The sequence below is a fragment of the Polyodon spathula genome, chromosome 16, assembly GCF_017654505.1.
Source record: "Polyodon spathula isolate WHYD16114869_AA chromosome 16, ASM1765450v1, whole genome shotgun sequence".
NCBI lineage: Eukaryota > Metazoa > Chordata > Actinopteri > Acipenseriformes > Polyodontidae > Polyodon > Polyodon spathula.
In genome coordinates, this window is record NC_054549.1 from 26,507,728 (window position 1) to 26,528,429 (window position 20,702).

General features: G+C 39.7%; 1 protein-coding gene across 1 annotated transcript in view; it reads right to left on the minus strand.

Moving 5' to 3' along the window:
* The window catches only part of lamb2 (laminin, beta 2 (laminin S)), a 51,143-nt gene that overhangs the window by 16,222 nt on the left and 14,219 nt on the right, over window positions 1-20,702 (minus strand). The window contains exons 3-17 of the mRNA XM_041273210.1: window positions 18,066-18,235; window positions 17,518-17,653; window positions 13,740-13,813; window positions 13,042-13,230; window positions 12,292-12,355; window positions 8,310-8,512; window positions 7,257-7,377; window positions 6,276-6,464; window positions 5,190-5,369; window positions 4,990-5,102; window positions 4,252-4,331; window positions 3,635-3,770; window positions 3,181-3,339; window positions 1,652-1,779; window positions 814-934 (exon numbers count right to left, since the gene is read on the minus strand). Of these exons, the coding sequence (XP_041129144.1) occupies window positions 814-934; window positions 1,652-1,779; window positions 3,181-3,339; window positions 3,635-3,770; window positions 4,252-4,331; window positions 4,990-5,102; window positions 5,190-5,369; window positions 6,276-6,464; window positions 7,257-7,377; window positions 8,310-8,512; window positions 12,292-12,355; window positions 13,042-13,230; window positions 13,740-13,813; window positions 17,518-17,653; window positions 18,066-18,235 (2,063 nt within the window). The remainder of the gene's footprint in view (window positions 1-813; window positions 935-1,651; window positions 1,780-3,180; window positions 3,340-3,634; window positions 3,771-4,251; window positions 4,332-4,989; window positions 5,103-5,189; window positions 5,370-6,275; window positions 6,465-7,256; window positions 7,378-8,309; window positions 8,513-12,291; window positions 12,356-13,041; window positions 13,231-13,739; window positions 13,814-17,517; window positions 17,654-18,065; window positions 18,236-20,702) is intronic.

A 20,702-nucleotide genomic window follows, 5' to 3' on the forward strand; every position in this document is an offset into this window, starting at 1 on the left:
GTCTAGAGAAGACTTTGAACTGATTTTTAACATAAGATAAAGCAAAGGTAATGTGTTTCTTGTAAACACTGCATGGGGTTCTATAAGCCCCTTACATTTCTGAGTTGTATTATTTTACTTTTGGTAACTTCTATCTGATGAGGTTTTCCTTTCTGAAAAGCTGTACGTTGAAAACATGATGCTAAATTGAATGGAAACTACCTGTACAAACTGAGATTAATCAACCTTTAATTAAATCATTGCCATCAGCACTGGTCTCCCACATGGGTAATGGAGTAAAGTCAAATATGCTTTTAAGAAATTTCTTGCTACGATTATACAAAGTTCTAAATTTCAGAACTTTATCCACCAGTTAGCCAGAATCCAGCACTTTAGCAAAATGATGCTGCCACAGCTTAAAGTCTTTGCTAATTACCACTGTAATCACCTGCCATAACACTGTCAATGGGGTGTAGGCAGGATGGCACTGATTCATCATTAGAATTCTGCAAGTTGTGTCTTGTTCTGATAAGACACAAGACCAGTGCCCAATGATGACAATCTCAAATGAATTCAGGGGAGGAAAGTCTGTTCTCCAGAACAGAAACAAAGTGTTCATTTTGAGACTGACGTAAAATATTTATTGGATTATTGGATCAGTTCTTGCCAACTGACCTCCACTGTGTCAAATATGCTTGCATGTCCACTGTTACTGAAACTGACGTTTCCATTTTACAGAATACATATCACAACACATGAATCGGTCATGTGAGGGACAGCTGGCAGAAAGGGTGTGCTACATAAAGCTGGTTTTCCTGCTGTGTTGGGCCTCACCGAGTCGATAAGGATGTTGGCGTTGGGGATTCTCTCCCTGGAGATGTACCGAGGGAACTCCATGCGGATGGTGTAACTGACTCTGCGCTCCAGACACACAGGCTGGGGAAGCACCACATACCTGTGGGGTGGGGAGGGGAGGAGATAGACCTGTAATGATGTGTAATGCCCAGGTGGGGGCGCACTAGAGCAACAGGTAATGTGAGCCTTGCACCATTATATCTACTCAGAATGCAAAACAAACGGTTGTTAATACCACCAGTACATATTTTAGAAGTATCAGGAATTACTTACAATAACTCAACTGCCAATTTTTATCAAATCCCCAGTAGTATGTGACAGTATCGTAACCTCATAAAGGCATAGAAAAGAGTCCTGAAGCTCCACATTTACTTTATTTTCCCACTTTTTAAATTCTTAAATGACATTTTTTTTTACTCAAACAAAACTTAATTGAATTATTTTCTCAGTGCTGCTATTAATTCAGGTTTCTAGAAAAAAAAAAAAAAAAAAAAGCAGTTTAGTATTCAAGAAAAGTTTATTGGTGAGTTCTCCCACTAGTTTGCTCCAACAGTAGATTCTCAAGGTTTCTTTGCCATGTTGAATTTGGTTTTCTGATTAATTTTATCTGTGTGACTATGAGTCCTGTGCTTTAGAATTTAGACTGACAGGATACACAATCACAGTGTTCACTCACAGGGAAACAAATCTGACACTCACACTCTACACACCCTTAAACTTAACTGTAAGAAACTGGAGACCACTGAGAGCTGTTCCTCAGAATGTATGATCATCTTTGACATTCTGAATGTGCTTGCTTCTGATAGGCCTTACTCACCTGGACAAGGAAGGCAGGGAGACCACAAGCAGATCATCAGCAGGGATGGTGTTTCCACACGGGCTGCTGGTCGGGATAGCACCAGGCCGGATAACCGAGACTTGCACCTTCTCCCACTCTTCAGGGAACTGACAGGAAAAAAAGTTACATTAGAGCAGAGACAGATCCTCAAAAACTGGATGTAGGGGAAATGGCACCTGTGGTGGGCTGTAATGGCTTGGAAACGTGAAGTAAAATGAGATATGTGCAAAAACTGGTTAAAAAGTGGAATAAGTACAGGGTTCTCCTGAGGAATTCTGAACAGCTGGGCGGCAGAGCATTATAGCCGGGAGCACTTTTAACGCAAAAATAAAGCTGATTTACCTTAAATATATAAAAGACAAACAATTATAATAATAATGAATAACAATCCACCCTAATTCATACCCAGGCTACACTGCTCTATTCACCCTCTGCTCCTTTACAATCTTGTTTGTGTTTCTGGCAGAGCTTGAACATCATACCACCCAATTCCTTGCTGTATAAAACATCATACCCACTGTCAGGCTGTTTCTTTTTTTAAGCACTGGCCCCTCTTGCGGTTCTTCCAATTCGCGTTCTACAAGTTGCTCTTCGTTGACTATGATCAGGCTCTTTTTCATTTTCTACTTTTTCTTTTTCATCATCCATTTCGGTTTGGTCATTTCCACATTCATAAGGTGACTATATGGCTCCGTGTTCAGCAGGACAGTTTAGGCTTCAACTCACAACCCAATGCATCCTGGTATGTTTTACCTGTCAACCCAATGCATCCTGGTACGTTTTATCTGTCAACCTAATGCATTCCAGTATGTTTTACCTGTCTCAGGTACCATTCTTGCCTTCAAGAGAAGCAGGACTACGTTTACCAGAATGCACTGGTTGCGAGTTGAAAAGCCTGAACTTTCACGCTAAACCTTACACATTCATGGTCACTATTATTGCCTACAAATTAATTGTTTTTTTTTTTAGCAGTCATTTTAACGTTTCAGCCACTAGAAGTGCTTAAAACAGAAAACCCACCCCTTCAACTCTCCGGTTAAATGTAGTGTCAAGACGTAAAACAGCAACACACCTGTCGTGTGGTTCCAAGTTTTTTTTTTTTTTGTTTGTTTTTTTCAACCAGTGCATGTAAGTGATCTAGACTGCTAGCAGCACAATCAATCCTTATCGTTAAAAGGCACAGTATCATCTGCAAGACGGGTGGATCTGGGTTGTTCAGCTGGGCGGTGACAGTCACTTAGCCAGGTGGCCTGTCCAGCTGAAACAGCCTGGGAAGAACCCTGAAGTATGTATTGTTACTAATTTCTGACATAAGACAATAGGTTAAAACAACTTGTTATTGGACAGTACCCATAATAAACTGAGATTATAGAATACACCTATTAACACATAGGACCCTATTCATAGAACTGGTGTTAAGGAAAACGTTTTAAGAATTGTTTGTTTATAGCCTCTATTGATGAATTAAATCAAAATGTGCACATCATTACTCGAGTGAGCTGTGGTACCTGTGGCTCGTATCGGATCAGAACATCGTACTCCATGGAATAGGGAATGTTGTTGATCTCGAACTCCAGATTGCCTCCTTCTGGGACCCGTGCGAAGCCGGTGCCGGTCCAGGTGGGGGGGCGGTTGGGCTGGGGCTCCCTCACCACCACTGCACAGCCCTGAGGAAGCAAGAAGAGGAACAAAGTCATTTACCTGTATAGGAACTACCTTAACTCAAGCCAGTGGGTGTCCTCTGCTAAACCAATTGTCCCCGGAGGTCAAAAGCCAGCAGGGGTCTCTGTACTACAGTGAGGTGCCTCCCTTACTCATGGCAGAGTCAGTGCAACACACCCTGGGAAAACCGTACCAAAGAGCGTCAACTTCTCACAGCCAGTTACTGAAATAAGGACAGGATAATGCACAGAAGAAACAAATAAGCGTACTACACAGTGTTGTGCTGGGCCCCAGTCTTACCTGTCCCAGTCGTGCAAGCTCAGCCTCATAGGTGTAGTGGTCCAGAGCCATGAAATAATATCCGGACTCCACCTGGCTACACTGCCGGCCCACCATGTGCGTGCGACACCGGCACTGCCCCGTCTCCATGGAGCACCTGGGGAATAGAGGAGAGTGAATCTTTCAGAGTGGAACATCTGCAATTAAGTGTCTATGAAAGGGTATCAGGCTGGCCACCCCAGAAATATACAAGATTTTATAACATTAATAAAAAAGTTTAAAAAATATCCAAAGTTTTAAAATATAGTGCACAAACAGCAAAGTGTTACACATCTTCACAGAGAACCAGACACTATCAAATACATGATTTATTAATATAGTTTTTAAAGTAGTGACTATTCTATTATATTTACCAGAACTTTTTGATTAAAATTGTCAGTAGTTCTACCCCTAGTTAGCAAAGCCTATGAAAATACCTAATCTAACAACTATGTTAAGATTGACGGAAGCAAGATGATACAAACTTTTAAAAACAGCATTTCCATATAAAAATGGGTCAAACCTTTCTATAATATAAACTTAAAAAACTGTGCATGTAACCCTACAGTGCAAACCCAAGGGAGGCATATTGTACTCACTGGTTGTCATTAGCTCCTCCCACATCGCAGTCACATGCTCGGCAACCATGTAGATCATGACTCAGGGCCCAGTGCTCCGGCTAGGAAAAGAGCAGAGTTAAAATGGGCAGATCACACAATTGTCTGGTCTGAGATATATGGATTGGAAAACAAAGTGATTCAGTTTGTTGCTGCTTAACAACAACCAACCATGAGACCAGAACTCGTTCTGATACAGGATGCCCATAGCAGATTGCCTCACAGTTGGACGAGTGGTTCTGAAGATATAGATAACAGAAGTGTGACGTGTTTTCACTGTACTCTACTGTGTCGATAGGCATATTCATTTCCAGTGGGAGATCATTAAGGAGTATTCATTTGCTACTGGTGTATTTGGATAAGTAAGTGAGATGAAACAAAAGCTTGCATCTTTTCTCTCTGAAGTCTCCTCTTCAAAGGTTTCTATATCTGGCTCTTGATCAGTGACTGATTACTGACCTTGTTGGGAAAAAGGATTTACAAAACATTAAGTGGAACACTTTTTTGTGGGTCACCTCCATAAACATGGGCTTTGCTAATAAATTGCCCATACTAATGTCATTTCCTAGTAAAAATGAGGCAGTTCCCAGATAACAAGAGCTCAGCTCTAGTACAGTCTGTATAGTGTATATGACACACAGACATGCCTGGCAAGGCTCTAAACTGCACTTACAGTCCAACTACTGCTTTGTGAATATAAGTGAATGAAAGACGACTCACCAGGCACTGGCTGCAGCTGCGACCGGTCACAAGGCGCTTACAGAAGCAGTCTCCACTGATGGTGTCACACTGGGGGCCGTTGCTCACAGTACCACGGGGGTCACACTGGCAGGCTGGGGGTCAGAGACCAATTGATGCATTAAGAGTGGATGTATAGCATGCAGTTTATAGTCTAGTCTGTCAAACCAGGCTATACTCACGCTGGCATCCCTTGGGGTTGTTGGTGCTCAGCCCGAAGAATCCAGATTTGCACTTGTCGCAGCGCGGGCCCTCCACGTGGTCCTTGCAGCGGCACTGCCCAGCAATCATGCCCTGAGTGGGGTCGTCATGCCCGTCACAGATCCCTCCACTCAAAGAGCCATCGGGGTCACAATCACAGGCTTGAGAGCAGGAGCAGTGTGGTTACAATCAGGGGCAGACAGAGACAATCACACAGACAAACAGGGCGATACAATTACAAACACTGAATCAGGATAATGAATAAAAACAAATCAGTACCAGAGTCATTCACTTGCTCAATTCCCAAAACCTTTTTAAGGACTGTATTTTTTGTCTTAGGTTAAAGAGCGCTTTGAAAATAGGACTACACCTCTCAAAACCGCTCTGAAACGGTTGAAATGGTTGAAAAGGCCTAATGGACTGCAAACTTTAATGAATCAAATAGAGTGATATTAGTGTTTTCAACCAAGGTTTTATTGAATGTTAACACTGTTTTACTAACACAGCAGCATGTTAGGGTCACCACAGAACAGTAGGCCCTAAAGGTCTTTTTTTGATTCTTTAAAAATATGAATGCTTGTGTTATTTCCATACGCAGTGGTGAGATTCATTTAAATTGTCCAGAGGGGTTGTGTTTACAATTAGGAGCTTTTTGAACATTGCAACACAAGTTTGTTGTTTTAACTATTGCAGGGGCGTATATGGTAAACAGAGCAAATCTGCATCCATATTTTAATTAACTAACAGCATTTATATTGAAAACTCACCCTAAGGAAGTTCTATACAGCAGCACATGAACAAATATCAATCAATCATTGTACCTTATAATTTAATTGATCATGTTTTAATTTCCTTTATTTTTCCCCCACACGGTGGCTACAGCCCAATAATTATTCACAAGACTCATTCCTTTAACAAACAATTTGGTCTTTATAGAGCCAAACAAGAGTAGTTACTGGGTACTGAAGTAAATGGTTTCTAGCCAAACTCATTAAGAATCAGGATGAAAATATAGCATCTTTCAGAACCACAAGACTTTGTTCTAGGGACAGCATGATTCCACTCACCCACACAGACGGACGGGTCTCTGATATCGCGGCTGGGGTCCTGGAAGTAGAAAGGTTTGCACATCTCACAGCTGCGGCCCATGGTGTTGTGCAGGCAGTTGTCACAGACACCCCCGCTTGCGTTCCCGGTCGCCAGGAACACTGCCATGTCGAAGTGACAGCGGTTGGAATGGCTATTACAGTTGCATTCTGGGAGAGCCAAGAACACGTTCAGAAACACAATGATACAGTATCTCACTCACCAGCAGCGGAGTACACCACAGCCCCAGAACTTCACTGTATTTTCAATGCTATCTGAAGTAGTCTTCAGACAGCCTTAATATATACTGATCAGTCTTGAGTTTCTTTGGCTGTGTTTACACAAAGGGAGCATTGTGAGTGATATTTCACTGCTGAAGGAAAAGATCCATTCCAAGGTGCAGTATAAATCAGGAATGTCCAATCACAGTCCTGGAGGGCCATTCCATTCCCGGTTTATCTTATATAATTAACTACTTTACGGTCTGGATGGAGGTTTAATTGGTTCAATTAAACAATTCAAGGGCAAACTTGGACCACCCCTGGAATAAACAAAATTTATTTTATGTTGGGGTTTTAAATAGCGTTTGTAAACTTGAGGTTTCAGTAGTAGGTCTATAACACAAGAAAGGCTTAATTAACTAATTAATTAATTAGTTAAATTAACTTTTCATTTAATAATATTTGTTACATTTGACTATTTTTCATTTGAGAATTAATGTTTATCTTATGATTTGGTGTTTTAAAGTTATGGATAAACTCAAAGTAAGTTCAGATGGAGGGATGCCCACCAAAAAACCTCACTCTTAACCAGTGTAAATATACCAGAGCTCTGCTCTTTCCGGCTACCCTTTGGTCTAACTCATTTTCCACTCACTCAGCCTAACTGACTGGGATGTTTTCATGACACACAATCAATGAAATGTATTTCTCATGTACTTCTCATTGATGTGCTGCACTTACTCTTGCAGGCGTTGGTGTTCCTCCCTTCAGCCGGTCTCCAGGGCTTGTCATTGTAGAAATCGTCACACTGCTCACAGTTCAAGCCCTGAGTGTTGTGTTTGCAAACACACCTGCCATGAACCTGAAAGAGTTTACATGCCAGTCAAATTACAAATATTTAACTACTGTCAAAACAGGCATGGAAACTTAGTGAAATTGCATTACTATTCATATTCAATTCATTAATTACATTTAGTTCCATAGACATAAATATTGTAGTTATTTTACAATATTGTACAATTTTTAGGGTCCTCATTAAAAAAATGGGGACCCTTATACGCCAGTTGTGTCCGGTCAATCTTCACCAAATTTGCATCATACCCATTATAAAAGTTTACTATGGCAAATTTGCACAGTAATGTGTAGTCTTCCCATGATTTTCCCATGGTTTTATTATTAATTTGCCATAGGTTTCCATAGTTTCTCTTTTTTTATTTGCTTTGCAATGCCTACGTATACTTTACAATGCTTTCACTAAGCTTTATTACACATTGCTATGTTTTTGCAGTAGGAAACTTTTATAAGGGACAGTCCTGGCCTCCTATACACATTTTGAGTTACATTTGGTTATAATACAACAATCTCTCGATTTAACACAAATATTTGACCAAGTAATGTGTGATTATTAAGCGTTTGAGGCCCCTCTTTATGTGCACTTATTTATGATTTGCTTTACAGATTACCAGCAACTTATTTTCAGTATGCCCGTTTGCGTCTGTGAGTCTTGGTGAATTCTCCCTTGACCTTGATTACGGCCGCAGCATAGATGGAGGCAATGGAGGACCTGTACCCATTTCATGATGCCAAACCAAAGCCTCCTGGCCCTTTCTCATCTCACTATTCCTAAAACAGGCCAGTCATACTTCGGTGATAAACCATGAAAACATTTTATTAAAACAGAAATATCTTTGCGATTATATATATATATATATATATGATATTTCATGGGCTGCACAGTAGGTTTGCCTACTGGCAATATGGTAAGCACCAGGGGTAACATCCCTGCCCTCTCACCATGCCCTCGATGTCGCCTCGGATGCCGGAGATGGGGGCGCACTCGGAGGCGTGCCCGTAGCAGAAGCAGTTCCCGCGCACCACCAGCTCGTACACGGCGTAGTAATACTTCTCCTTGATCTCCGCGCGCGAGTCCAGCAGGTTATCCCCCAGGGTGTGCAGCTTGGTAAAGTTCACCCGCAGATTGGTGATCTTTAGCAGGTCTGAAACAATGCAGTGCACTCTATATTATTATTATTATTATTATTATTATTGACAACCAGGATATTGGGCTGAGATTTGTGACCCATTTTCAAGCAGACAACAAACCGTTACATACATTACAGTCACTAGTTAAAAAAAATAAAAGTCCCATTGTGGTCTAATGATCTGAATCTAACTTTTAACTTGTCAACCCGCTCTAATGAGCCATCTTTCTACTGTATTATTATTGTATTCAGGGATGTCAATAAGGGCTTAATAAGTCAGATTCAATACAGCCAGATTAATACAGTTAAAGGGCCACTGTCCTGCATTGCTGTGTGTTCAATGTTACCTTTCCAAGGATGCATCCACATACAGCAGATGCTATCTATACGTTTAGCTAAAAATGACCATGATAATCATCTTAAAATGCCATTTGTTGTGATGTTCTCCCTAGTTAGAAGTTCTTTCTCTCTCTTGCACTATTTTTGTTCTTTTCAAGCCATTCCATTGTACAAAATTGAGGGGATGCGGATTATAAAGCAATTTTCTGATGCCCTGTTTAATTACATGGCACTTAACACTCCTGAAAGAGAACAAAAACACCTTGTCAGCAGTGGTGCTGACCCTTTATCTTTGGATGACTGTAAGAAACATGATTATCACAATCAAACTCTTAACAGGAAGAATGGTTCAGTACAACATATATCAAGACTATGATAACAGCAAAATAATTGGTTATTGTTCCAACTATGAGCTATTGCAGAAGAGTATATACAAATAATTATGAGTGTTGTAAAGCATGATAAATAAAACATGGTAAACTATGTTTAACGGAATGATTTTGTAACCTTTTAATTGCAAGATTATGGTATACTGCAAGATGATTGTGTAGCATGGTAAACTGGTAATGTTGCATGGTTAAGTGAATGTTATTGTGCTATAGTATGGATTCCATTTAAACTGCAAGATTATTGTGCAAATGTAGCATGGCGCCATTTTTACAACAATGGTTCTAAGCTTTACAAACTGTGTTCTAGTTCTCAGGTTTGGGTAGTGATGTTTGAACATTATTGAATAAAACCTGGCAGCATTCACTAATGTTTAAAACTCAAGATTAATGAGGGTTTTTGCAATAAGAAACCGAAGGAGACTCCTAAAGTGGTTTTTGTAACATGTTCTTTTTTTTTTTTTTTTTTTTTTTTTTTTTTAAAACAACTTGCACAAGAAAAAGCTAAAAATGATAGAATTGCCCCTGTTAAGTAAAGTGTGATCAGAGGACACTATGATCAGTATGTGAAATGAAAACTGGAATTAGGGGTGAAAGAACACAACTTTTCTCACTAGGCACTGAATTACGATGTGAAGTCCAATTTAAAAACAGTTTATAACATGTTAAAACCATTGCAAAGATTTATGAATGCTTGTTTAAGCTGTATAAGCTGGAGCTGACTTTGAAAGCGTCTCTAATGGCTACTGAGGCTCCTGATGCAAAAAAAGCCACAAATACAAATATCCATTCAATTTTGTTTTCAAAACATTATAGTTTACGGCCTTCCCCTGGCCCTCACAACCTTGCAGGAAAGGCTAAAACAAATGGCTTTCCTGCCGGAGGGGAGAGTCACTCATGGTTTGGAGCCAACCCTCTGATAGAACTGGAACTGGATGCTGGCCAACTATAACAATGTTGAGCAGCCTGGAGTTTAACCACAGATAAGAGAAGCAAACCAGAAGCTAATTTCACACGTGCAACTGCCTAACTGGACAGCAAGGCTACTGGTTAAGCCTGAAGATGTGAAAGTTGTGCAGTGTTGTTTCAGTTACTAAACCACAGAGTGTGCTCTAGCAAGGTATAGCTGTAATAAGATATCTGGAGCCAAAAGCCAAAGTGAATGTGAGGTCTGGAAAGCTAGATGTTGCAGGGCATCTCCAAGGTAATAATGTAAGGAGAAATGCCTTTCTGATTGAATATTTCGTAAACACGTAGTAAAATGTACCGTGTGCCCGGTCTCATTGATTTGGCCAGAGGTTATAACAATGTACAGCCGAGAACCAAATGTGAAGACCATATCTCAAAGTGTGCTGTCTTGCAAAATTACTGTCACAAAAAGGGTACTTTGTATTGCACAGTGTCTGCAACCAAACTTGACCTAGAAAATAATACGAGTAACATAGTATACTGAATATGAAGCCAACACCTTAGACAGCTAAAGAACAACGTGGTAAGAGTGTAAAAAATATCAGTAACTGATGTACTTTATATCATTTTCTGCTTCAGTCATCATATGCTGAATAGTCTGAATTTTAAAATACCCCAGTGGTCTCACTAGAGCGCTCAGAATCACTTCTGAACCACTGTTCTGTACCTGGTGTAATCAGAGTACTCTATTAAGGTCACAATGGTGATTTTGTCTTCTGGATGTGAAGACTGAAACATTTTGTCTTTTTTTTACCAAGTGACCTTATATAGATAGATTGGAAAGTCTGTCTTCTCTTGCAAATCTTCCTAAAGAACTGCAAGCCTGGAAACATGCACTAATGAAAACCGTACTGTGCTCCTTTAACCTAAAAAGGGCACGGTTTTCCATTTACAAAGAAATAGGCAATTTGCCTCCAGTGAAAAATACAGCCCTTGATCTTGGCAGTCGGCCACACTGACTGGAAAGCCTATTATGGGCTTTGAAGGGAACAAGTTAAACATACTGTGCTGCGATCTGTCATCACACTTCTAATCACACTCAGTATTGTTTCTCCAGAAATGTTTTTACAGGGTTTCAGTTAGACAATACATTTCCCAGACAAAGGCAGATTTGCTATTTTGATTTGTCATGAAAAAAATTAATGAAAAAGGAAAGTACCACTAATTATAATAGCCTAGATGAGCACTGCATACTAATATTCCTGCTTGAAAATGCCTGTAACTACATACCTATCCCCTATGAAAGGTATACATAGCACATACATTGAGAGCTCATTAAATCACACATTTTTAATGTATGATTGTTCCAGTTTTGAACCCTCCCCCCTGGTGGCACAACGGTGCGTCACAGTGACAGACTCTGTTCCTTTGCATCCTCCACTTTATTAAACAAAACAACTCAAAACAGCAATTTGGGAATGGTCACACCTGTGATTGTTGGCAGGGTTACTTTTAACCCCATCCTTACCAACCTTACACCCACACACACTATTTACAGCAGCAGGGCTTCTGCCCTGCCACAGTACCACACATTTTTCCGAGGAGTTAATTGACTTCAGTAGGGCTTGAACCAATCACACATACACTGCCTGGCCACCACACCATAACCCTCAATGCTTTACAACGATCACCTATGCTGGACCATGCTTTCACTGTGCAATATTACACTTGTTTTTACTATGGGCAGGTTTATTTCTCTTTCACAACAATGGTGCAAATTGCATTTTGGTGTACAAGCTTTGTGTATATTTGAAGTGGTAACCAACAGAACTGCAAACTTTCAGTACTTCAGTGCCAGCGGTCAAAATCTCCCTTAGCAACCTGTTTCTTTGGTTCGTATTCAAAATGATGCTGAATGTGTCTCTCTGTGACACAACCAGTATTAACAGATCTCAGCAGTGATTTCACACATCCCACTGCTCACATTGTTATAAAGCAGCTCAGAAAAGAAAAAGCAAAATCCTGTTAAATTCTGTCCTATGACAAAAATGGAAGCCATTCACAGAGACGGGGCAGCAATAAAAGAACTGAGGCGCTATTCTTTATTCCTTAAACTGTAAAAAAAAAAAGATATCAATGAACAAAGAAGAGATTTCTTACTCTGAATCAGAGGGCTATAGGGATCCTGAATGCGAATGGCAGGGTCCAGCACTCTGTAAATCACCTGTTCAAGAAACAAGTGTTAACATGTAGTGCATACTCACGTTTCATCTGCCATTTTTTCTGTTGTTGCAATCTTGTAACACTAGGGAGATCAATGGATCAGCCAAGTGCTGTCGAGACTCACAACAGGCTTTCTGATGTCTGAACACAATATTTTTGCAGTTTCCCCATGCTTTTTTCATGGTTATACCATAGTTTCCCATGGTGTTCCATGGTTTTGAATATTTCAACAGGCTTTACAATGCTTATCTATGCTTTACCAAGCTTTTATATTATGCTTTTATCATGGTGACTTTTCAGTCAACAAATCCCTTCTCATCCCAAGCCCCTTGACTTTGCTGAACCTCAAGGTCAGTGAGTTGGAAAACATCCTTACACACAAGGACATCATGTAAACAAAATGAATTCCCCTTGTGGCAGAATACAAAACCTAACAGGCAAAAAAAGCAAGCAGAAAAAAATACACATTCCATATGTTAATTTACATATATAAAATCAATAATACCATCTGCGTATGTATTTATTTTAATCTCAGGTGCACTAAATCTTAAAAGCGGTCTGTAATCCCGCCTGTGTCAGGTATTACACTGGGAGAATGTAATGAAAGTCTTCATCAATGTTTCAGGTTGCATTTCATTTTGGAAGCACCCTCCAGTTTCTTAGTCAGTCGCTCAGTGCTTTGCTCACCTCTCCCTCTGTAGACGGCTCAATGTCTGAGTAACGGGACTCACAGAGGATGTCATCCACCTTGCGAAGGGGACCCGTGGAGACTCCGGGAAACGCTGACGCACAGTCCTGGGCAAAATAGCGATACACCTGCCAGGTGCGTCCGAAATCAGCAGACCGCTCGATCAGCATGGCAGCAGGGCGGAAAGTCTATCAACAGACGAGAGCAAAAAGGCAAACATCAGCAGTTATATTACAATGGAGCAAAAGTTCAGACAAACTGGACCACTGGAGCTTGTTTTGCTTGTTAAACAGGGTAATATTTATAAATCTGTTTGGTCAAGGCTGGTTAAATAGATTACGGCCTTCGTTCGGATTCTGATCAATGACCTTTTCTTGTTCTCTCTGTTTAGCAGTGGTCCTTATCCTGTTCAGCTTTTGATGACTGTCAGAAACACAATTATTACAGTACATACAACTACCCATTTAAAATGTTCAGTACAGTAGCTAGGCGAGTTTGAAAACTGCAGTTCAACCATCAACCCCAGTGTCACCAAAGACCATGGAGAAAAAGCTGTTTTAATCTTGACTAAGCAGCAGAACAGATGTGTATAATTGATCAGCTTCTAGCTATTGTACCTCTTCTCCTCTGAATGCGCTTGTTATTGGTTGATTAATGGAAGGCTGCGGGCATAAGGCAAGTGTGGGCACGACCTTACCTTAAAGGTCATGATAAGGTGAGTGAAGTGGAATTCAGCCTCAAGGTCCAGCTGCACACTCACTTCCGACTTCCCTGGATGGTAAAAAGCAAATAATCAAATAAAATAAATCGAGCCATACAAGTAAATTCACCATTACAACCTATTAGTGTCAGCTGCACTTTAAATAGCACAATAAAAAATAGGTTGGCTTGCTTTTACCTCACAATTTCACCTCTACCCAAATATTATTTTCATGGACTTTAGAGTACATGCACTTGTTTTCTTATATTATTGCTAAACTCTAAGAAACAACCCATAGACAGTTTCTCCCTGTATCGTTTTCAATGCACAATCCCATAACAATTCAAATCTGAGATGTCACATGTTGTCTAGTTTGTGTTTGCCATTTTGAGGCTCTGTAAAAGCTCACTGGCCGGTGGTATGTCTCTTTTAGCCAAAAAGGTTAGAGAGATCATTAGATCAGTGCTTCCCATGCTTACCAAACCATCCAAGTAAATAATTCAGTTTTCAATTATCTACCTGAAAGCTGAAAAGTGAGATGGTATAAAATACAAATTTAAAATGAGGTATCATTGTGTGGTGCTTTACACAGTTTACTATTGTGTAGTGCTTTACCCAGTTTACTATTGTATAGTGCTTTACCCAGTTTACCATTGTGTAGTGCTTTACCCAGTTTACCATTGTGTAGTGCTTTACACAGTTTTTAATACGTGAAACATGTTTTGAAAAGGCTGTTGGAAATATCGCAGAGTTTGAAAATATCACTGGCAACCACCTACAGCTATGACAGCAGTAGAAATACAGCTGCTATACTGGTTCACAGCTGGGTATGCAGCTGCGGTGAGCAGGTTTCAAGGGGGGGTTGTACAGTAAGCAAACTCATTTCTTATAAAGCAGAGTACACAGAGGGTTAAGTGATAACATGATAACTTAATATTTACTGTTAAACACTTTTGTAAATCAATATATTCAATTGATCTGCACAGTAGCAGATCTAATCACTACCACTGTTTAAATATTACACTTAAAACCTGGAATTTAACTTCATTTTAAATGTTATTATATGGAAGAGGCACACTATGTCAAACGTGTTTGATTTTTAATGGGTATTTTTTTCATAGCATTTCTAAACAATCCTTCCTGTTGAAGGAACACATCCGACACACCTGAGGAGTTTGAGTCCTTGTTGGAAAAGCCATTCTGAGAGCATTTTTTAAATATTTATTTAGCCAGAAAAAAACAAAAAAACAAAACAAACCTAACATTCTAGACGTTTGCCATTTATTTTCTTTAAAATAACTATCAGGAGCCGGACACATTGGCTTGCATTTGAGCAGCAATCACTGCTTTCCCCGTGACTGCCGTTTTTCAATGTCGACTTCATTCCTCCTTGCAACTCTATGAAGTTGACCAGAAGGACAGCATCTGGAAGAAGTGTTCGATAAATATTTTTCTCTAACAGCTTGAAATAAATTTACCATTAAAAAATCGAATTCACCTTTACCATAATGTGTGAGTTTTCCGTTTAGGAAAATCTTGAGGCCTACAGAATGGCAATATGCAGTGTATCAGATAAGATTTACAGGAATTATTTGGTTTGCATCATGTACTTTAACAGCCTCGCTCACACTGTTAGAAATACTGGTTGTATCAAAGTGCCCTTATTTTAATTATTTAAATTATGGCGGTATTTAGATCAGCCAACTTTTTTGACGAATGGACCCCAGTATATACAGCCATGTGCAGATTTATTAGAACATCCCAATACTCCTGCTGTTTTGGTTTGTTGTGCATATGAAATAAAACCACTGTAACTTTTCAAAATTGGCAAATTAGTGATTCTCTAATTTAAGTGATGGCTTTAATAGGCCACACTTGCAATTCATTTAAAATAGTAAGAGACAAGGAACACATAGCCACAAATGGCAACATGCATAAGGCTTTTTAGAAGTTGTTTAAGATGGCTACTTAAAGCACAAAATGGTCTAACATTTTCACACAAGTGGCTATTGTTTCTATATCACTGATTACTGACGAAAATTGAAAATCTCACATCCTGAGGTGCTCATGCAGGAAGATATATACAGGATATCAATGACAAAAATTGAGGCATCCTAAAAAAAAATGTAACGCTACTGTACAACCCATCAACTCTTCTGTTTAACTGCATTCATGTTTAACTAGGAAACAGGAACTACTGAACTTTTGGACAGCAGGCCAATGAATAACCATTTTTTTCCTACTGTTTTAGATTTTTAAATATTCCTCGGCGAAAGCTCTGAAGAAGTGAGACTCGGGACAAACACAATGATTAGATTGATTTCCCTGGAGGCCCACTCATTCTTGGCACCCTGCGCTTTGACTAAACCTACTTCCGAGAAACACTGAGGATGTGCAGGAATCCGACTTGAGACAAGAGAGGGATTGAAAGCGGAGCAGAGGCATGTCCTGGACATGGACCCAAACTAGAAGGGCGTTACTGAGCTATATCGAAAACAGGACACTGAGTCACACACACTCAAAAAGCTCTTAACCTTTTTTATCCACTCTTAACATTTTTATGGCGATTCTTAAGAAATTTTAAAGTGTATTTGCTATTGATGGATCCAACGGGAACATGTTGTAATTAGAGGGATGCCATTTGGATGACAGATTAAATCAGTCTGGGGCACAGCCCATTTAGACAAAATAGGACCGATTCTCTTTTTTATATATTTCTTGCAACACTGTGGCCCCAGTGGATGCAAGAAACATCCCTTGTTCTTTTAGGTCTGTCTTACTATACTTCCACTAGACTTACTTGTGCAGGGGGGCAGATTCGTTGTGTAATAAAAGTTCTTGTTGGTAGACGGGATTCTGAAAGTTCTATTACAGGCATAGGGTTGCTTTACACTTCTTTTAAAGTCACTAGGATCTAATGAAAAGTTACTCTTTCAGACTTCTTACAAGCCCTGAATGAAATGTGTTAGTACTTTTTTTTTTACTAGTTTAATAATTTTGGAGATGTGTTTCTGGATTTATAAATAAAAGCTTAAGATTCTAGCACGCAGTGGCCCATATTCATAAAACTTACCATCTCCTTTATCGTGCCAGTAACAGTGTTTAACATGGCAGTATTTCATCAGGAGATGCATAAACACCATTTACCGTTGAAAAACATCACCCACCGCGATGTTAGAATAAAGTGCCCTTAGAAACCAATTTTCTCAATAAACTGTTAGTCATCTGATTCATAAATCTGTATTTGCCATTAACTAACCCTTATTGGCATCACAATTAACACGTGCCTCAGACTAGATGGAGAATTAAATGTCAAGTTTTTTTTTTTTTTTTTTTTAATTTAAATCCTGACAACTTGATATTTCGGACAACCTGTCTGCCTCCAGACATGTCCCATAGCCATAACGTGATAGTGTAAACAAACGGTGTATGCCATTGACGTCTTAAGTAGGGGACACAGCTCATTTACATACTTCTGACAACTGGTTAGATACAGTAACAATCCGTGATGGCAAATCACATCTAAACCCATTACTGGCTGGTAAAATAACCAGGCAGTCACTTTATAAATCACGTGTCAAATACTGCCCAGCAATTTTTTTAAAGGCTGGAAATTATCTTTTATGCATATGGGCCAGTGTGTGCCACATACTGCAGGTGTTTGCGATTTACTGATGTACTCCAGTATATCACTTTAATTTCCCCACTTGGGGAAGCTGATGCAATACTGGAATGTCGAAACATAAAGCCGAGAGACTGATGTTCAGTGTCCCACCGTTCTCAGACTGCCACCAAGACTTCTTGAGGTGTGGCTTGAACGTGGTGATGACATTCTCGATCCGGTGGCTGATGCTGTTGTACTTGTGATCGTAGGCGTGCCGGGAATCACACTGGAAGCACTTCTTCTCATCCTGGAGGATTAAACACGAGACAATCAACCAGTGTCTGTCTGACTATCTGCCCTATCAGCACGGTTAGAAAAGGGGCCAAAATAAGATCTACAGCGGGTTACTAAAGCCTGATTTAGACCTCTAAAACTGGAGTATTAAAGTGTTACTCTTTACCCCACTTTGAGTCTCTGGGACTGGCTAGCTGTGGTCTGAACACCTGAGGCTGAAAGGAGAGCACAGCTCCTTCACCAACAGGGAAGAGGTGGGATCTGAGAGATGAAACAAGGTCACTGAAGGCTGACAGCTGGGAGTCTTTATACCACAATTTGTCACTGGATCATCTTATCAAACTCCTGTACATCTTAGATCTGAATTGAGGCCAGACACTAGAAATCCGTCTAGATCAGAACAGGTATGACAGCTGGCACAGTACCTGTAGATGGCTGACTATGCAGTAAGGCTCTTTCTTTCTCAAGCCACAGGTGGAGGAGGCCTTGAGTTTCTCGGCCCGGCCCACCAGCAGGTCTCCCGTGGCGGGGTAGCAGCTTCCCTGAGAGCACCCATGTGCCAGGTCAGGGTCCTGGGCCAGGGTGCCCGTGAAGGCTGAAACACAAAGCAAACCACATCCTCCGTCACTTCATATCATCAGCAAAGCTCTGCAGGGAGCTGGCGCCGCTTCACAATCCCACACATCCTTTGTTTGCCATTTACAGCATGTGTCTTCTAGTGTCAGCTAACAGACAATTCTCATACATCCCTACCGGCACGAAAACCTCTGGGTGTGAGAATCTCAGTAATCGGTGATATAGAAACAATAGGTACTCATGTGAAAATGTCAGACCACTTTGTGCTTTAAGTAGGCATCTTAAACAACTAAGATACCTAACAAATCTCATTTATTTTAACATATGTTGCTAGGTGTTCCTTTTCTCTTACTATTTTAAATGAATTGCAGGTGCAGCCTATAAAAGTCAATTAAATTAGACAATCACTAATTTGCCTATTTTGACAATTTTCCTAGATTCAGTTACAATGGTTTAATTTCATATGTTTCATATAAAACAACAGAAGCAATGGGGTGTTCCCAATAAATTTGCACACGACTGCATTTTTTCAAAAGAGAGGGGAGAGTAAAAACTAAAGCTGCTCTGTAATAGTTCTATGCAAAGTGTCCTCTCACTTTGGAAACAAAGGGCTTGGCTGCCCAAAGTGCTCAGGAGGAAACAGTCATATGAGACAACTTTAACCCTGCAATGTCAAAGCATTTCTGTTACTTTATTTCTGTAACTAGTTTCTGTGTCTCGTACAAAACACTTTTTTTGTTTTTTCTGTCCAGAAAAACATAATGCACTCCATATGAAAAAATCTGGCTTGTCAGGCTGAAATTAAAAAAAAAAAAAACTATAGCGGGGTGGCTAAGCATTGTATCATATGGGCTAGCGAAATGGGCATTGGCTAATCATTGTATCATATGGGCTAGCGAAATGGGCATTAAACAGAGTATCTTACTGTATACCTTACCTTTGAACTGCCAAATGTAAAAACCTGTACAATTAGCAGGTTTCAGTTAACAACACAATACAACATTATTGGTATGTTAATAACCTGTAATTTTCTCTGTTTCCTGCGAATACAGGTTCATTAGAGTTATGGTAAACTAATATGATAAGGAAAAAACACCCACACAAGACATGACACCAGACCAGCAGTTCAAAGTGGGGTAATATTTCAAAGAAGAGTGTCTCTTTAAAACGAACAGAACATTTTTTTTACTTTAGTCTTGTGAATTACCGTGCTTCCCTCATTGTCTGTGTTTACATATTTCTAAGAGTTCAAAGCCTATTTTCAGCTGTTTAGACATCGCTTTTAAGCCACATTATTTAGGATTTTATTTACCCTAGCTTTAAAAAGAAAAGGGAGGCAGATCTGAAACACAGAAGAAGAAGAAAGACACTCTGTCTCTCCATGCAGAATGCACCCCCATGTCTAGTCCAGTGAATGACACTTTTATCAGTCTGGGAAGAATTTTTGTAAAAGCAGCTGATTATAAACTTAATCCTCTCCCTGCCAGAAACAGCATCTATAAAATGACAACCCCTTTCAGAAAGTTACTAAATGACAAATAGTGTTTGATTAGACCAGAAAGCTTGTATTTATCAACCCTTTTGGTTATAAAATAGTGTACATTTAATTGAATGTTAACCCTTAATGTTCAATATGGGATGACAAAACTATCATGAATCTAATAATTAATAAAACATAGTACAGAATCACCTCGGTTAATCAGGAGTTTCATATAAACGCAGCATGAAATACTGCCACCCACAATATATTGAGACGCAGCAAAGACGTCTGTAGCATGCATTTTAATGTATTCCGATTCATGTAGTGGGCCACACCTGTATAAGATTTTTAAAGAAAACACTGAATTCAACAGTGAAATACAGTCTAGTACGAAACACAAAATACAGGTCATACAGTACACAGAGTTATAAATGCATGGAATAGCCCACCAGGTGAAGTAGTAGGATCTAAAACACCGGGAACATTTAAAAACGACTAGCTTCTGTGCTTTTAAATTAGTCATATTTGGCTAGCATAAAAATTAGTCCACTCTATGTCAGAACAATGCTGCTAAACCACACAGAGAATATCATGGATCATATAAAAATAATCAATTTCACTGGTCATGTCTTGCTGCATTTCACATATCCTAAAGGGGGCAAGTGGTTTGTTTACGGCCTCATGAGCAAAATAACCACAGCACTTCATGAACGTTCATAGACTATTATTTAACCAAGGCAATGTAGAAGATACTGGAGAAGAAAAGTTAAAACCTAAATGAAAACAGCTGAATTTGAAGAACAACATTCCCTTTGATCAAGCTTCGTATCTACTTAGCAACGCGACGTACTTTGGAACCTCTGATCATTCTGTTGTTGAATTTAAATGAATGCAATATAGATGAAATACAATAAAACAAACATTCACTCAGTAGTGCACAAAAAAGTTATTCCATGCTAGATCTCTCAACACTTGTATTAAAAAAGAAGGCCTGGACAAAGTTCTG